The sequence below is a fragment of the Rhineura floridana genome, chromosome 4 (assembly GCF_030035675.1).
Source record: "Rhineura floridana isolate rRhiFlo1 chromosome 4, rRhiFlo1.hap2, whole genome shotgun sequence".
Lineage (NCBI taxonomy): Eukaryota > Metazoa > Chordata > Lepidosauria > Squamata > Rhineuridae > Rhineura > Rhineura floridana.
This window is the reverse complement of record NC_084483.1, coordinates 138,332,746-138,351,872: the sequence shown is the minus strand read 5'-3', so window position 1 is coordinate 138,351,872 and position 19,127 is coordinate 138,332,746. Positions and strand designations below refer to the sequence as shown.

At 38.9% G+C, this 19,127-nt stretch overlaps 1 protein-coding gene across 1 annotated transcript in view; it reads right to left on the bottom strand.

The window, feature by feature from the left end:
- RYR2 (ryanodine receptor 2) overlaps positions 1 to 19,127 on the bottom strand; it is a 725,812-nt gene that overhangs the window by 78,542 nt on the left and 628,143 nt on the right. The window contains exons 80-83 of the mRNA XM_061624580.1: positions 9,548 to 9,647; positions 7,940 to 8,019; positions 6,769 to 6,845; positions 4,616 to 4,689 (exon numbers count right to left, since the gene is read on the bottom strand). Coding sequence (XP_061480564.1) covers positions 4,616 to 4,689; positions 6,769 to 6,845; positions 7,940 to 8,019; positions 9,548 to 9,647 — 331 coding nt within the window. The remainder of the gene's footprint in view (positions 1 to 4,615; positions 4,690 to 6,768; positions 6,846 to 7,939; positions 8,020 to 9,547; positions 9,648 to 19,127) is intronic.

The following is a 19,127-nucleotide window of genomic DNA, read 5'->3' as shown; positions in this document are numbered from 1 at the left end:
TGCCAGTGCCCATGCTGCAAATCAATGATATTGTTACGAATGTAGATGGTTTTATGTTTCCACTATGGACAATCTGAAATTGAAATGTATTTAAACAAAAGTAATGTTTGGTAAAATAAAAATGGTCCATGTGCTCCCTTGAAAGTGCTTAATGTCAGGTTACTAATTGTCTCTCCTTATTTTTGTTTTACAGCTCCTTGACACTAAAAACTAGATGTTTTTGACCTCAACCATCATTCCAACTGGCAGTGGCTGATGGCAATTGTAGTAGAAGCATCTGGAGAACACCAGGTTGAGGAAGACTAATCTAAAAACTTAAACATCTGCCAACTTTTCATATTTTAAGATGAGAAAAAACATTCACTTGAGGAGAAACTGTCATTATAAAGGAAGAGTAACAATCCAATAAGGCAAATTTATTTCTTTTCATTCCAAGACGTTAAATTTTGCCCCTGTCGTAAGTTTATAGATAAAACAGTTCTTGTGGGAAATGTACATTTGGCTTATTTATACCAGCTAACTTACTCATGAAACAGTTCCTGGGCAACCCAAGTTGCACATCCATATTTTCTAGAAGAAAACTGCAAGTTTTTGGTAGTGGCTACTAAGTAATCCTTATCAACCAATTAAACAGCAAGCATTATAAGCAAATACAATATTTTCCATATATATAATATAGGGCCATTTCACACCAAATGTGCCTTTATTTTACTGTACTGCCAACTGCAACTAGATCACAACTGTTGACATATTTGACAACCTTGGGTTCTCTTGAACAGTACACGGCCTTTTCCTTATCATAGGATTCATTCAGTCCACCATTACTATCTAGGGAGAGGAGAACTTGTGTTGACAGAAAACATTTTTTTAAAAAATTAGATCCATTCAACAAGCCATCAGTGATGCTAGGAATTCAGCAATTCTTGGAAAGAAAAGGATTGGGCCAAAATTGGAAGGCAATGCAAGGGCTAATATTAGCTCTCCCTATCTGCATACTTAGGTTGCAATACAATGACAGGAAGCAAATCCCAATGACCTCAGTGGGACTGACTTCTGCGTAAACATGCTTATGACCAGACTATTAAAGATATTTCCACTCTGCATTAAGATAAACATGTAACAACATCTACAACTTTCTTTTTAATGCCTAAGTGATAAAACCTGACAAAATTAAGATTTTATAACTAAGAGGAAACAAAAAAAATCAGTAAGATACTAAAAACCATATGTCTCAAATACCAAGTTAACATTAGGTATTAACTACATTAAAAGATTGAAAGGAGAGAGAAAATGCACTTTCAAGCTCATGATTTATGGGAACATTGTACAGGTTGTAAGAATTGAAAGAAAATGCAATGTTAAGTTATATACATTAATGTATGCCTTTGGTTTTGAACCTTTTCCCAATAGTAACCATAGCAATTGATACATAACACATAAAAATGCAACATTGAGTACATCACAAAGACAAATTAGATACATATCTGGTAGAGAACCACCAATGTTTTACCAGTGGGGGGTCCAGTATTAAGAACACGAAGCATGAAGTTGGTCATAGAGACAGGGGATCAGGACAAATATATTGTAGGAGAAGGGGCAATACACAAGAAACAACCGGCATATTTATTTACTATACTATTTTCTTTTTTTCTATCTCATGGAAAAATAGTTCTGTATCACACCACCAGTAAAATGGTCTAGATTTCTCTAAAATACTTACTGTACTAATAAGTACCTGCAAAAAAGCTCATAATTTAAACAAGTGAGATATAAACTCTTTAATAAACCCAGATGATGCATTATACACATATATCATTACTTAAAAGAACTAACATATCACTCAACTTTGAAAAAATATGTTCTTTGAATAGTAGTCTAATATCTAGTTCTTCATAAATTTAGTATCCATTTTAAGAAAGAGTTTTGTGTATCTTTTTGTTGTATTCTAGATTGTTCTGCCTAGCAATGATACCAATACCGCTGGTACCCATAAATTATCAACCAATATCCAACAAATATAGATGGCTCTACATACTTTCAAGTTCCCATTTTGATGCCCAAATATCAGGAATATCTAACACTGATCTATGCCTAGGGGTTGACCAATAATGTACTACAGGGGGAAAAAAGTCCTCAGACAAGAATGTGTGGACTTTCTATTCACTTCAATTCTGCATATATGTCCCAATCCTCTTCCCAATTGAAAGAGAAAGCCCATTCATAAAAAATGCATGTGCATATGGTTCAGAGTAAAATAATATAATACTCTATTAAAAGAGGACTTTATTATGCATGTGGCTAGTCTGAATACATATGTTGTTATAGTCTGTATATGTTACAAAAATAATATTTTAGGGAGATTTTATATGATGGGTGAGAAATAACTGAAAAATAGGGCATTATTAGTTGAAAGTTAAGCACCTTGAACCTTAAGTTGACTGTTCACAGTTGTTCAAAGTGGAATAATAGGGGAATAAATGTATGGTGTGAATGTGGCCTTGGTGAGACACATTAGTGTCAACAGCAGTGTAAGAGAAGCCTTATCAACGTAGTAATGACTTTTGTTATGCATTAATTCTGTTAATTTTTACAGTATCACTAAACATCCCAGGTGGTAGCCAACTAAGTCTCATTCAGAACAGACCCATTTAATAGACCCAGAATAGATCCATTTAAATCAATGTCATACTAGGTCCATTGATTTCATTGGGTCTGCTCTGAGAGTGATTTAGTTAGATATCACCACCCCTTTCTAATCCACCCTCAAACCCAACTCTGGATCCTCCACTGATTTCCTATGATTGCACAAACCAGTGCAGCCATAAAGCCACATTAAATACACAACAGAAATGTTACAGGAAGACTATAGCACATGGTGGGTTTTAATATCATATGCACACATTTTGTTTACATCCAACCATCACAAATACTTGGCCCACTAAGAAAATAAACACCACCAAATGAAGCAGAAAAAAAGAAAACCAAAAAAAGCTTGCTGCTCTTACATCTAGTGTGCCAGTTACTGTGCAAATCCTGAGAAAAGGAGGAAAAACAAAGATGTGGGGAAAGTTGGCATACAAACGTAAAGTTTGGAGAATACAACCATCATCATAATAAAGAAGAGCCCACTCTTTTAAATTCCAAGAACAAAAACAAACTACATGGTGTTCAGGAGCTGTACAGTGCTGACACAAAGCTAACAACAGGAAAAAGAAAGGCAATTTGTGTGTAATAATTACCACGCTCATGAGTGATGACTGAGGAAGGGAAAGACAGGACATTTATTTCAAAGAAAAGAAAATGGGGGAAAAAGAAAAATGTGAGAATTTGTATCAGCAGATTAAAAATATTCGTAGCATTGCTTTCAGCAATTCAATTCTCTATGAATCCATAGCATCAAATCAGGCAAAAAACCAAATAAATCCTTCAAATGAACAACAACAAAAAATACTTCAAATGAGGAGGCATAAGTATATCCTGACATTAGAAAAGTCATTCATGTTAATTATTCATATATGCATGCTTTTTCAATTTAAGTTACATGCAAAATTTTAAAAGAAAAATGAACTGATTGAAACGAACATCTAAAAGTTATTATGAATAACTATTAAAAATATACATTAACAGAAGTTATGCCCCCAGTGTCCAAGCATTCTGGAGAATAATTTTTAGTGAATCAATTAATCAAGCAAATTTGTGTTCAATCTGAATATAATTTACTCACATGAGCTGACTTTGAAAGAAATTCTCAAATGAGTAAAAATAAACATGCATTTTCAAATCACATTTAGAAAATTGGAGCATATTTGAGAAAAGAACAGAATTTAAGAGAAGTCACTCTAACATTCTTTAAAGGTTTTCAGTCAAGTTAATGTGCATGGTTTTTAGCTTGATGAAAACACTTGAGTAAAAAAAGGATATACAAGATACAATGCAGGCAAATTAACTATGGATGCATGCAATAAAAAATAAAAGTAATGAAATTGCAAAATACAATGGTAAATAAACAGTCAAGTTTCCCCCCTTTATTTTAATGAATAAAATATGAAAAGAATATCCTAAGGTAGATTAATGGAAGAGATTACCACTGAGCGTACAGAGAAAGAATGGCAGTTTGGTAGCACAACTAAGTATAGAAAATAATCCAAATGATTCTAAACATAAACCATTACTATATTACAGTACAAACAAAGAGACAACAAAGGGAAAGTAAGAATGAGTTGATGAGAAATGAGGGGGTAGAAGAGGCAAACTGGTTCAAAATCAAAAGTTCAGATACTTGTGTTGTTTTTTATGACAGAAATTCAAGTAAAGAAAGGAAAACACTTCCAACCAAAAACATTTCCTAAAGAAGTCACCTTTCTGTGACATTTAATTTAGAATGTGTTCATCTCAACATTTCCATCAGTTTAAAAAAAAATCCTCTCCAGCAAGTGGTTTCCTGTCACAAACCAATTAAACTATAAACAATCTGAGGATACATAATCTTTAAATCACTGAAGGATATGGCTTTAGTTTCGAGTGGTCCTTCACTGATCACATTTCAATATGACTTACTTTTATTCAGTGCGATTAAAAGGAAATGTAACACTTTTTTTCATTAAGATAATAATACCTGATCCTTCTTCTGTTACCATGCCAAGGCCCTCTGCTTTGTTCTGACGTTCAAAAGCATTTAGGTCAAGAACACTACAATGAAAAAAGCAATGCAAAGTTCAGATTTTATCACAAATTAATATTTTGTTAGGTTACAGGATCAATGAAGTCAAATATATTTATTTCAATTTTTATCTGTGTTTATGGCAGAAGCATTTATTTGACTCACCATAGAAACACAGTCTTTTCACTATCATTTTAAGTAAATGTGCTTTGACTTTAAGAGCGTTTTTAAAGATTCATTATTTCAGAGGAACAAATTAAATGTGCTCTAGATCACTGAGAACTCATGTGGAATCAGTAATCTCTGCGGCACCCTTCTTCACAAAATGTATCAGCTGAAGAAACCACTCATCTTGCAGTCTCTTGTGAAAATAAATAGTATGGGGGACAAGATGGCACCCTGCGGAACACCACAGGACAGCTCTCATGGTGCCAAATAGTAGCCTCCCATAACTATTTTTTAGAAGCAGCCCCAGAGGTATGGGCAGAACTACTGAAGCACAATGCCCCCAACCCCCACCTCCCTGAGATGCTCCAAAAGGATACCATGGTCAACAGTATCAAAAGATCAAGAAGAACAATCAGGGTCGCATTCTCCCTCTCTCTCTGCTGACAGATGTCATCAACCAGAATGACCAAAGTAGTTTCAGTGCCCTTGGGCAGGCCTGAAGCCAGACTGGAATGAATCCAGGTAGTCAATTTTCTCCAAGCATGCACAAGCACCCTCTTGAGCACCTTGTCAAAATGGGGAAATTTCCCACTGGGTAATAGTTGTTTAACACTTCATGCCTCTTTAAAAGCAGATGGCACCTCTCCCTCCTCCAGTGAAGCATTAATCATTCCCTGGAACCACTCAGTCCACCCCCTACAGCTATCTCTAAAAAGCCAATATTGCAAGGTTCAAGGGAGCAGGTGATCAGCCGCACTTCTTCACACAGCTTGTCCACATCCTCAGGTCACAGTGATTAAAACTGATCCAGTACAGAGGGAACAGACAATGCTCTGGATGCCTCCACTGGATTTGCTCAAACTGTGGTACCCAACTCTGTCCAACTCTGAGTGATTTTGCCCCTAAAGTGCCTCCCAAAATTGTTACAGCAAGTCTCTGAGAATGTCACAGCAACACTCTCTTGGCCAGATGACATAAGCCCATTCATAGCTCAGGAAAGTTCAGGAGGACAGTTACTTGCAGACACAATGGTGGTGAATGAGTAGGCTTTCTTCGCTGCTAACACTGCCATGTGGTAGGCATGATGATGCAACTTTATCTATGTTCGGTCAGGTTTGAACAGAGATTTACACCACCTGCGCTCCAGCTGCTGACCCTCCTGTTTCAATGCATGCAATTCACTAGAGTACCAAGATGCTTGGTGGAAGCCATTGTTGCTTGTTGTTCCATAGCGATGGCGAGAACACTCAGGAATATTCATGTTGATGGCTCTACGCATCCCACTATTCCACAGTGAGACAAGGGCCTTGACAGAACAACCAGCCATGTCAACTAGGAAATCCCCCAGAGTATTCAGAAATCTATCAGATTCCATAAGTCTCTGAAGGTGGACCATATCAATTGGTTCCCCACCCCTCTAGAGTGGAGTGCCTACATTCAACCCAAACCTTACCAGGCAATGGTCCATCCATGACTGATGGACACAGCTAGGTTAGCCCTGGGCTACCCAGCAAATCTTCCCATGTCTCAGTTATACATGCCAAGTCTGCTCTCTCATAATGGATGATAGATATTTTATTTTGGGTAGGCCTAGTATTTAACAACATCACCACAAGGCCAAGGAGTTGGCTGACCAGTATCCCCAAATTCTGAAACACAACAAGCAAAACAGAGGGGGCAAGTGCTTTGATGTAACTAGCCCTCCCCCCCATATATTTTCACTCACCACATCTCCCCCAATATACCATTGCAGAGATGGAAGTCCCAGTCCCATCCCCCCCCCGGGGACTTGCCAAGACACATATTTCTCTGACCCACCTCTAGAAAACAAAGGAATACAGCAGAGGATAGGTGACAGTCAATCAAAGAAAACTATTGGAATATATAATCATGATATGATAAAATTTGGTATGTAAAATAATACATTCCTTTTCTCTTACCTACAAGACTGCATAAGACCAGCAAGGCTCTGAAAGAAGCCTACATCCTTTTTGTCCTTCAGATAGTCAAGCATTTTCTTCACAAAGTAAATAAATAAATGAAAATAAGCTTTGTAAATGTATATATGAAATAAACTTTCTTGTTAGGAAATTATTTTATCATCATCATCTCCAGAACACTTGCAAATAGTGAACATATAAAAAATATACAGATCCATATAAAACATAGAAGAGACACAACAGAGCAGCAGAATTCATAAATATAAACTAAGAACAGAAATATAAGATATAAAATGCCTGGACGATTAAAAAATAACTTTAGGGGGAAACAGAAGGGCTGTAGTTCAGGGATAGTAGAAGCTCCAGGGGCAATCTCTGGCATCTCCAGGTAAGACTTGGAAACCCTGGAGAGTCGCTGCAAGTCAATGTAGCAATACTGACCTAGATGGGCCAATGATCTGACTCAGCATAATGTTACTTCCTCTGTTCCTAATTTGGTTCCTGGAGTGAGTGTTCCAGTTTCAGGGCACCATAACTTAATAAAACCCTATCACTGGTCACAACCCACCTGACCTCTGGAGGCAGGGGGAGCATGGAAGAGAGCTTTTCAATATAATATTACTGTTTGGGCAGGCAGTCCTTACGGAATCCAAGGATTCTGGACTCTACTTAACAAGATATTTAATTGTTTTAATTAGTCACAAAGTCTAAGCCAGTGATCCCCAATTTTCATTTCCCACAGACCATTTGAAGATTGTTTAGGGTCTTGGCAGATCGCTTAATTATTTCTCTGCCTGTTGTAGCAATTGTAATGTACTGTGATAGATGCTGTATGATTTTTAATTGTATTTTTATTGTTTCATTTATTTTTTATGCATTTTATTTTATTCTGTTACAATCTGAATTCCTTATCAATAAAATACAATACAAGAAATAAAAGAAGCAACAAAATACAACTAAAAAGCAATAGTGAATATTTAATGCAACAAATCCACAGACACACTGCGGACCATCTGAATGAAGCTCGCTGACCACTGCTGGTCCATGGGCCACAGTTTGGGAACCCATGCCCTAAGCCATCAGCAAAAAGTATATCTATTTAAAATAGATACAAAAATGCTTGTGTCTGAAAAGAAACAATAATTTAACATTAAGTTGCCAGTCAGATTACCTGTTGAACAGTAGAATTTCCTCCATTCAAGATGGCAATCCCAAGTTTTAGGGTGGCTGCAACCATTGGCCCCATCTCACCTGAAAAGCAAACAGTGATTTATAGAATTTCTTATACCATCTTTTAATTCAAAGAATCCATAAACCATTTGAATTATAAAACAATTTGAACATAAAAGTATGAATTAGCAACAGTCAGACTAACCAGATGAAAATACCCAAAGTTAAATATCAACAGAAAAAATGAAAGAACACCATGGTGTAATATAAAGGGTCTTTACCAAATGTCTAAAACAAGATACAAGGCTAGGCAGTTTTCTCTCTAAAGGACATTCCAAACAGTTCTGCCACAGGTGACCCTGTTCTGCATGACCACTGACTGAAAATGTATATATTTTTTCTATTAGTGTGTTCATCATTTTTATTATGTTTAATTAACATAACCTACAGTCAACCCACGAGGTGATGATAGAAACGGGCATTCAGTTTTCATCAAGTGGGCAGCATTGTTCCTAGTGTATCCCTCCCAACACATAATTCTGTGTTGACATAAATCCTCAACTAACACCAATAGTAGCTCCCTTTGAAGTACAAATAGCAGCTTTGTAGAGACATTTTTGTCAGGACGATGATGGGGAGAAAAAGAATTAAGCTTCACCTTCCCGGCCTTCAGTCTTGAGACTGCTCAGGCTTTCCTATGGCTGCTTTTAAGTTAACAAAGAACATATACATTAACTGCATTCACACAATTTACGTCACTTTAAGTTTGGCCTTCAGACACTTCACACAAGCTGGTCAACAGGGCTCTGTTTCCTATTGGTATTCCCCAAATGTACACCCAGTCTGAGAGATAATGTGCAAGTCATCCTGAGGAAGAGGACTGGATGACTGAATCTGTCCTTTCAAGTAAAAAGCTTAAATACCATTCAGTGTCCCTAACCCTCCTGTAAGCAATGAGCTGACATCTGGACGTCACCCACTGACATTGGTGCACACGCTTATCTGATTTCCCTGCAAGCTCCCAAATGTTGTGGACCCTGAGTCTGGCCTGCTATTTGAAACCTGCAGATATCTTTGCCCTGCTGCCAGTTACCTCCTCTTACAAGTAATTCCTCTCCACTTCCTGGCCTGAATGGGACAGAAAGAATGAGCAGCAAATTTGGATCAGGCAGCAGCAGTTCTGCCTTATGAGGAGGCAGGTGCTGCCCCCACTCAACCTGCATGGTTCCTGCCTTCAGCATGAAGCTGTCACAACAGTTCCCTCTTCCGATACCATTAGTGGCACCAGAATCAGCTACTGTGGAGCAGCATGGGTTGCAGGCAAAAGGCTGTGCTGTCTCCATCTTTCAATGCTGGTATTACTACTATGTAAAGACCAGTCATATTCTAACACCTACATTTTCTTCCAGCTGAACAGAAGACCTCTCCCCCACAGTATATATATTGGGGGGGGGGACTACTGGCTAGAAATATTGGAGAAAAAGAAACAGATTTGGACCTTTCTGCAGCTAAGAGGAGTAAGATATGGAATAAGATTAAATTAAAATCTTTAAAGAGTATAGTTGTCCAGTGATAGCCAAAAATACTTGTGCAATTTAAAAGACTTTACCTTTGCTGGCACTAATGGTCTGAAGGACCATCTCAGCAGCTCCTCGATCATGTAATCTTGCTTGCTGGTACAGGAGCTTTTGCTTTTCCATTTCTTTTTCCTGAACACAAATTCCAGTCATTTAACGTGAAGCCTTAAGCTAGTATCTGTAATATTTGATATGCATGAGCTCTATGGCAACTTTAAGTGTAATAAGAGTATACACAATACTGTATATCCAACATTTCTTTTCCAGACATCCAGCAAAGGTTTTCTTGCTCTTTTTTTGTGTGATGGAAATTTAGTGCCAAGTTTTCAGTGAAGAACTGTCTCAATTGGAAATAATTAGGCTAGAATTCACAGTCCTTGGTTTGTATATCATCTTGTCTCAAATATGTGGTTTTGTACTGTTTTGGGGCTGTAGTTTTCACATTCTGTTAAAACGTTAAATAGTTTGAGAGTTGCTTACTATTGTTCAGTTCATGCCTCTTAAATTGCAAGCTCACACATTATGTATTCAGTAACAATTTGCTAAAATGCAAAATTCAGGAGACATATCAATTGCAAATCAGATGACATAAGATATGGTAAGCGTCACTTCACCTTTAAATTTTTCAATTTTGATTTGCTATAAATTGATAAGCAATGATGCCTGACTTTGCTTTAAATACTTCAAGCAACTGAAAACCTGAAAAGGATTGTAACCTAACAGCACCAAGGCACAGCTAAATCTAGATGGCTTTTAGCTTTTATGAAATTAATGGGAGAGCACCAGAAAATTTAGAATTATAGTAAAAAGTAGAAGTTGCACAGAGCCCTATAACAACAGAGATCCCTTCCAAAGGTCCAGGGTTAATGGGGTATGACACTGTCAAGTAATATCACATCAAAAACACAGTGGCCAAATTATGTTTGACCTAAAAGCAGTTGTAGCAGAAGTAGCCAGTTTTGCTACCACAAACATTCCATCAAAAGTAAAGGAAAAGCAAAGCAAAGTAGACACTGGCATATGGAAGAGGCTTAAACAATGAAAAGCTGTGGATATATTCAACATTAAAAACCTAAATACTGGGGGAGAAAATGTATTTAATAATGAGGGGAAATGATCCTAAATCTAACTCAAATGAAAAGTTCTAATTCTATGCACACTATACAGAGGACTTTACTTTTAAGGAAACATGATGGTGAGTGGGCTGGAAATCATTGTTACCAGAGAACTCTTGTAATAGCCAGACATGTGTTTCTTTTCTTTGTTTCTTAATCATAGTGTGGAAATAAAATGCATTTGGTATATTCTTCCCTCACACTATTACTGAAAGCTGCTATGGCTAAACCTTCCTAAGTGGCATAAGCAATCTAAATAAAGCACAGATTAGGGGAAAGAATACATGGCAGCACTGCATCACATTGCTGCTGTTATAGTTTGAAAAGTTTGTGTGTTATTGTTTAAACCTCTTCCTGGGAGGGGAGAAACAAAAACAGAAACACACACAACCAAAACATCATTACAACACAATTTTAATTACGCTGCAATACAATATTTTTTCTCTTCAAAAGTCCTTTAAATATATACTTTCCCCCGTTTCATTTTTTTAGACCTAACAATCTTTTTCTTTCCATTCCATGGAAAATTGTACTCATCCATTTTTGCCACTTTATTAGAAACAAAAACAAAGCACATTAGCATGAGGGCTCTCTCCTTTCAGCTCCAATGGCTTGATGTCAAAGGTATGGGTATGCTGAAGGAGAATTGAGCATAAGGAATTTTTATTGTTTCACTAGGAAACAGAGTTATGCAAGTCATGTCCAACAGCAAGTGCTGTAAACAATAACAAAATCCAAAAGGTATTCAAGTTATTAGCTATTACATCTGAATAATTTCCCCCTTTTCAGAGCAACTGAACAGATACAGATCCATTTTCTCATGCTATCTTCCATAGACTTCTGTGGATCCTCCTCACTTTCACAGTGCTCCTGTGGGTCCCAATCCAGGTTGGCAGAGTAAAAATATTTCCATGTCGGTCAGTGGGGAGTGCTCACTCCCCAGTAGGGGTATTCATGGGAGCCAGCTTCTGCTTTTCTGCCCCCTGCATGTGGCTCCTGAGTGAGTTGGTATTCAGCTGGCCTGGTGGCTCCTGAACAGGGAGTGGATGCTGTGGAGTCTTACTCCTCCTCCTCCCCCCCCTCCGCCAGCTTCCTATGATTTGGATTGCTCTGCCTGTCATTAAATTACCAGGTTACAGGTCATGCAGATTTTAAATACTCTGCAGTTTTGTTTAAACATTTGAAATAAAGAGCATAATATAGTAGTTCAAAGAAAAATTATGGAAAGAGTCATTATTTTGATTCTATGCTTCTTTCCACTTCATTCAAGTATCTGCTATCTGGAGACAGGGAAATATATTTTAAAATTGGTTTTTCTCTCTCACTTAGTAAACTGAAAAAAGCCACTTGTGGTACATATAAACAAAAACCACAGTGATTTTCTTAGAACTGTAAAGCAATAATTATTTTTTCTAGAAGTGTAAAGCAAAGATTAATTTATCAAACCCTCTTTATGCTGCTTTTTATAACAGACATGATTTCAGTCTATTCTTATAGGACACTCGTTCAAATAAATCAGCTTGAAAGGAAAAAAAGACAATTCAAAACACAGAAACAAAGTGATTTGAAGGACATAAACATTATTGCACATTTTAACATAGAAAGTATGTGCACAGAAAGTAGGAGCACATGTATGATGTGCATATTACAATGTTTTTCCTGCTGAGCATCTTATTCCACTTGAAATGGCATTTGTTCGATTAATTGTACTGTTATAAATAATATACCGATTAATTTCAGACAAAGGTTTATCTTTATAAATAGCTCAACAGTTAGGAAGTGGCACATGTTCTGGAGTGGTGTGGGTAGGATCACCGAGAGGGGAGGTACTACCATATTGGGTCCAGGACCAGCAGCAGGTCCTGACTTTAAACTTCCATTTTTTACAACAGTTAAATCTCTAGCCCCTTTGAATTAAAGTTATGAAGCAAACTGTGTAGGCACCATTTGAAGCAATTACTTTGTAAGATATGATCATATCCCCTTTCAGTGTTTTTAGCCAATGAGTGAAGTCATTTTAAAAACTTCCCCATAATAGTAAATGGGAAAACACAATGCTTCTGTTTTCCTAATGTCTGTTTTCTGATTCAAACCCAAGGCAAAGCAGACACCTTCTGAAGCCTTCGGCCAAATTGGGCCAATTCCAAATCACCAAATTGGGTTTTGAACATTGTGTTTAGTGCACACTGTGATGTTCCTGCTTATAGTGTAAATATGGTAAATGCTGTTTATATAGAAGACATATGGTAAGTGGAGTGAAAGTGGAGGGGGGAGTACATGAGCAGTAGAATGCCGGATGATTGGCTGAGCGTTTGAATGGCTGGGAGTATAAATGGAAAAATGACAGCTGAATCTGGGTGGATGTTGGGAGTGTGGAGAAAGAGGTGTTTGAGGGTGGAGGTCAGGAGTGTGGAGAAAGAGGGAGTTGGAGTTCTGATTAATAATAAGTCAAGTACAAAACAGGAATAGATGAAACCATACGCTTGTGAAACATTCTAAAACTAATCTTGTTATTTCTGATATTTAATAAATACTTATTTGGTTTACCAAAGGCCTGATCCTTGGCTGGGGGATATACATACCAGAAGGGAGGGCAAGGTAATTACCAAGGCTGAACAGAAACAGTATCTAATGGTGGCAGCGGTGAAGGGAGGAATAATAACAATTCAAGTATCCAGAGCAACCCAGAGTTCTATGCGTTATCTATAAAGATACAAGGGGGTTGGGAACAGCATAAGCACGCAGTCACAAAAGTAACCAGCTAGAGAGAGACTCAGGCAAAGTCTCTGGGAGTATTGGTTATAGGACGTGACTGGTGGTGCTGCCTAGCAGGGGGATCTAGTGAGATCTGTGCTAGAGCGGAGTGAGAAACCATATAAAGGACGGTCCGGACTGGTGGTATCCCTGGTGGTGCCTAGTGAAAGGCAGTAGCCACAAGCAGGTGAGAACCTGACAGGGAGAACCAGGGAAGGACGTCACACACACTCCTACAAATTATTACCTTGCTATAAGATTTTAGTAGCCGGGAACAAGATAAAAGAGGCTGTGGTGGGAGCATCCAATATTTTAAATGACAGCACATTTAGGTAAGAGCGATTAAGTCCTGTACAAATTAGTGACAGACATTCCCAAAGAATTTATTTCAAAATCCCAGAGTGTTTATGCTCCAGTTAGTATACAAAGAGTAAGATATTAGGAATAAAAACTTCACTCTCTCACCTACAAGCAGATGGAACAACCCTGAAACATTAGGACTATGACAACCTGTATTGTTGAAGCTGAACAGTATGTGGAATCCAGCCATTTGGCCCTTTAATGGCCTATCTGATACCTATTTTAGGGTCTGATACTGCTTACCATGGTTTAATATGCCATAGTAGGTCTGTGTAAGAATGGATTATGAAAGAACAAGATGGGAGGGGTTGGACACTCCAGGTCACCCAGACTGTCCCAGTGACTCTTTGATGTGGTTAAGCTTGGGAACAAGGTGACTCATCTCTAAAGCATCCTTTGAAGTAGCCAGAAAAGGGTAAACAACACTTAGTGCCTTGTTATGACTACGACAGTGAAGCTGTGGGAAAAGGATAGTAAACAACTAGAGAGTATTCTTTGAGGTAGCAGTGTCACCTATTGGCCATTTACAATACTAGAAATGGCCTATGACAGTCATTTCTCTGCCTATAAAGGAAACACAGAGAGATAGCAGGAGAGGGAGACACAACACAGAGACAGCAGACATTAACCATCACACATCAGGCTGCTGAACTGACCCACAGGAGGCTCCTGTAATGTAGGAGAAGGGTCCTTCCTCATAGCTGAGACTGGTAAAGTATTTTGTGCAATGAAGGATCTTATTTGTAATGCTGAAGTATAATCTGTTAGCTGAATAAAGCCACATTACTTAGCACAGCTGGTGTCAAACTTTATTGTTTTTCTGACCTCATCATAAAAGAACATCTCTCCCCCCCCCCCGGCAAACACAAAGGGGGTGACAGAACACAACCCTATACCTAATATCATTGGATTACCCAATTTTTTCAGAGGAACATTTCAAACCCCTCTGAATTGAGAGCGTGATTTCAAGTAGTGGAGCCCAAAATGGTTTGTACCATTTTGGGGGAGGGAATGCTTACCATGGTGGTGGTAGTAGCTTCATTTTCATCACTTTCTCTTTTTAAAACATTTTCAGTATTGGCATCAGCATTGACCACAGGAGCAGAGCTCTCACCACCATGTTTCTTCTACAAAACAGGTACGGAACGCTTCTAGTGTGTTCATGCATCATTGCAAGGGCATTCCAAGGAGGAAACATGGTAGCAACTAGGCCTATGTTTCTTCAGCTGAAGCCAGTGTGACAGTCAGCAGATTTTAAACATATTTTAAAAGAAAAGAGAGAGGAAGCCACCACCAGCATGGGAATTGCATCCTCCCCGAAATTGCAGTCTTTAAAAATCACTGAAATGGCTTCCCTAAATTTGCCACAGTGAATTTCTATTGGTTGCTGGGACTGTTACAAAAAATACTGAACTATGTTGAGCCTTGCTCAATGCATTAAGGCACATCATGTATTCAGAAATAAGACTGCATGTTTAGGACTTAACTGTTGCGAAACTCCAAGTATGCTTTTTTGCATTGTGAACATCACAAAATGTATCACACACAATTTCAAGTGAAAACATAAGTAGACTACAAAATGCTGGTTGGCCCACGCATTCTAGATGTTGTGTGTCGGGAGATTAAAATCTTGGGAGAAAATTGCTAGATCCTCACAGATGTGTTAGGTATTTACTGCAGATATGGAATACTCTAGATGAGTGAACTAACTCAGAAAATGTTTATGAAATTTTACCCAAGGAAACAAGTATTGTTAACACCCTCCTCTGGGAACAAGTTGTTTGCAAAGGGTCACAATATAGAGTGTATCATGCAAATAAAACACATTTATACATGAAATACAGTTTCGGATATTTCTTTACAAATGGAGATTGGCCTTTTGCCTGTCCCGAATGGAGTTACTCTCCTTCTGAAAGAAGAGGTTTGTAGTTTGTGAGTGCTCCTGGATCCATCGATGTCACTTGAAGCTCACATAGCCTCAGTGGACAGAATGCCTTTTACCAACTACAACCGTTCTTGGATGGTGATAGTCTAGCCGTGGTGATTCATGCACTAGCAATCTCAAGACATGATTATTACAATGTGCTCTGTGTGGGACTATCCTTGCACTTGGTCTGGAAGCTCGTCCTGGTACAAAATGCTGTGGCTAGACTGTTCGTTGGGACAGACTACCACTAGCACATGTTAACTCTGGTGCTTAAAACCTTATGTTGCCAGGCCAGGTTCAATGTTCTTACATTAATTGACAAGGCCTTTAACAACATGGGTCCAGGATATCTTAAGGACTGCCTGATCCCTTACATCTTTGCCTGCTCACTGAGATCTTCAGAGGAGTCTCAACTGGTAGCCTCCCAAAGCTCAGATGCACAGCTCATAACTACTAGAAGCTGTGCATTCAGTGCAGTGGGCCAAAGCCTGTGGAACGCCCTCATGACTTAGAAAGGCATCCTCTTTGATGAACTTCAGGCTCATGAGAAAAACTTTCTTATACTTTCATATACCAGCAGGCATTTTAAGGTAGTATTCATTTGTTTATTATTATTATTATTATTATTATATTTGTATACCGCCCCATAGCCGAAGCCGAAGTTATGACGACTTTTTATTGTTTTACTCAATGTATGATATAACTTTATGTATGAGAAATGCTAATGATTAAGTGGTATATAAACGCTTTAAATAAAATGCATAATAAATAAAATAATATTGCAGTGCTACACAAATGAAATCTAAAAATATATTCTTGCCAAACTGACACATACACATGAATATATCTTGCTACTGTTCCATGAAGTCTTGTGAAACTGCAAACAGAAGACTTCTGCACCATAAGGTATAATGGGTTATGCAAAAGACTGAATCTGGGGTTACTTTTCTTATGTAACTCTCGTGCATTAGGTTGGGAGAAATTTGGTGTTGTTGACCACCATTTGTATTAGAGATAAGGAAATACTAGGTTGAGCATCTTCTTGGAGGATGTCTCTGCACCAAACCTATTTATCAGAAATGTAAAATTTGAAATCAAATATTTGCAAAAGGCTGCCACTGTGTATAAAAGTAAAACTAAAAACTTTATAATTAGTGGAGTTTGGTCAGGAGTTTGGGATGAAGACATATGGTTGATATGTCACAGTATACTAGGATCGAATTTGGGTGTTATAAGGCAAATCAGCAACACATTATCTGACATATGTAATACCAAGTAATATGTTAATATCTGTAACCAACCAAATACACCACTATTCATTAGAAATGGAAACAGTCTCTTCCTGGTCAGTCTGTGTTCAGCTTTCACCATGATAAATTACACTGTGGCCAACACTATTTACTCAGTCCATAAATTGCATTTTGAAGATGACTGAATATAAATAAAAGAGATATTTGGTCTTACCATGAAAAAGTATTTTCTTTGCATGTCAAAGGATGGTATCAGGTGGGTAGCTAGCTCCACCTAGTGGTTGAAGGCAAGGCAGGAGAGCACTGTTGAATTTTGCAGGCACCTCCTGCTCTGCACAGCTCCTTGCCTCAGTTCTCAATGACAAGCCAATAAACGAGGAAGGAATAATAGGAATCACACCAATAAGACAAAAGACAACAGCACTCATACACTCTCTGCAAGAGGCTATTCTGTGATAATTGTGGCAGCCCAGCCCTCCTAGGCAGTGGCCCTGATATCATCTTTTGACATACACAGAGAAGACCATTTCATGGTATGACCAAATGTCTCTTCTCCTGTGCATGTAAAAGATGGTATCAGGTGAGACATACCAAAGCTAACCCATGTAGGGTGGGAACATTGCTGGGTTGAAAATACTAGTGGTCTGAGAGAACGCGCTGGGTGAAAGGATACAAACAATCTGTTTTGCAAATTGATTTTGTTTTATAAATATACACTTTAAGGCTGTCCTCACATCAAGTGAGTGCCATGCTTTCTCTGTGGGGTGTATGGGATTAGGACAGAAGGAGGGAAGCACCAGCTCTAGTTGACAGTGGAAGGTAGACAGAACTTTGGGGATGAAAGGAAGGGACCATGCGGAGAACTACTCTATCCTTAGGGAACACACAGAAATGTCTATACACAGAAAGGGCATTCAGCTCAGACACTCTACAGGTCGAAGTAATGGCCATGAGAAACAACACCTTAAAGAATAGCAGACGAAGAGATATTTGACTTAAAGGTTCAAATGGGGGCTTTTGTAGGGCCATTAACACTTTGTGCAGGTCCCAAGTCGGGTAGCAATGAACCGTAGGTGGTGCTAATATAATTGCCCCCCATAGAAAACGCTTGAGGAAAGGATGAGATCTCAGTGGGTTGTCTGGAGATCTGGAGAGGATTGCTGATAACGCCGAAGCCTGGCACCTTAGGGTGTTTAGCCTGAGACCCAATGATAAGCCATCTTGTAGGAAGGATAGTATCTCATTGATACCCACTTTCCTTAGAAGTATCCCTTTTTTCTGCTACCAGGCTGAGAAGGCCTTCCATGTACCCTCACATATTCTAACAATGGAAGGATGTCTAGAGGCCATAATTGTTTCCAGCACTTGGGGTGGGATGCCTTTCTTTAAGTCGTCATGTCTCAAACTCCAGACATAAAGTGCCAACCACCCCAGGTCTGGGTGGAGAAGCTGCCCCTGAGAAAGCAGGTCTTTCCTTAGTGGAATCTGCTATGGGGGGTTGACCGACAGGTCGAGGAGTTCCAGAAACCAAGGTCTCCTTCGCCACCAGGATGCTACTAGTAGAACTGTTGCCCTTTTGGCTCAGATCTTTTGGATTACCCTGGGAATAATCGGAAGTGGCGGGAAGGCGTACAATCAGCCTGGAGACCATTGGGATGGGGGCTGTTCTGACCAGCACCGCCCCCAACTGTCTGAACTCTGTGAAGTGTGTCAAGGAAAGACAAATTGCCCGAAGTTCCTGGAGACTGATAGGCAGTGTGGATTCCTGTGGTGTCCATGTTCCTTGTACTATTTGGCCATCGCAGATGGCTCCCCAGCCTATTAGGCTGGAGTCTGATGTGACCAGGGTTTGAGGAGGATCCTGGAATGGCACTCCTTTCAGCAGGTTGGGTTCGTGAGCCCACCATAGTGGAGAGTGACGTACCAGTGCTGACAGTGCCACTCTGCGGTGGTGCCTGTATGCTATGTCACTTTGGAAGGGCAGTAGCACCCACTATTAGGTGCGAGAGTGATGGCACACCCAAGGAGTAATTTGTAAGGTTGAAATCATCAACCCCATAACCACCACCATTTCCATAAGGTCTGCTGAAGTGGAAGACAGAAGACCTGACACTGTTGTGCATATCTTGTTTACTCTTTCTTGTGCCAACCTTAGGATTCCATGCTGCGAATCTATAGTGGCTCCCAGATGTATTATGCAGCAGGA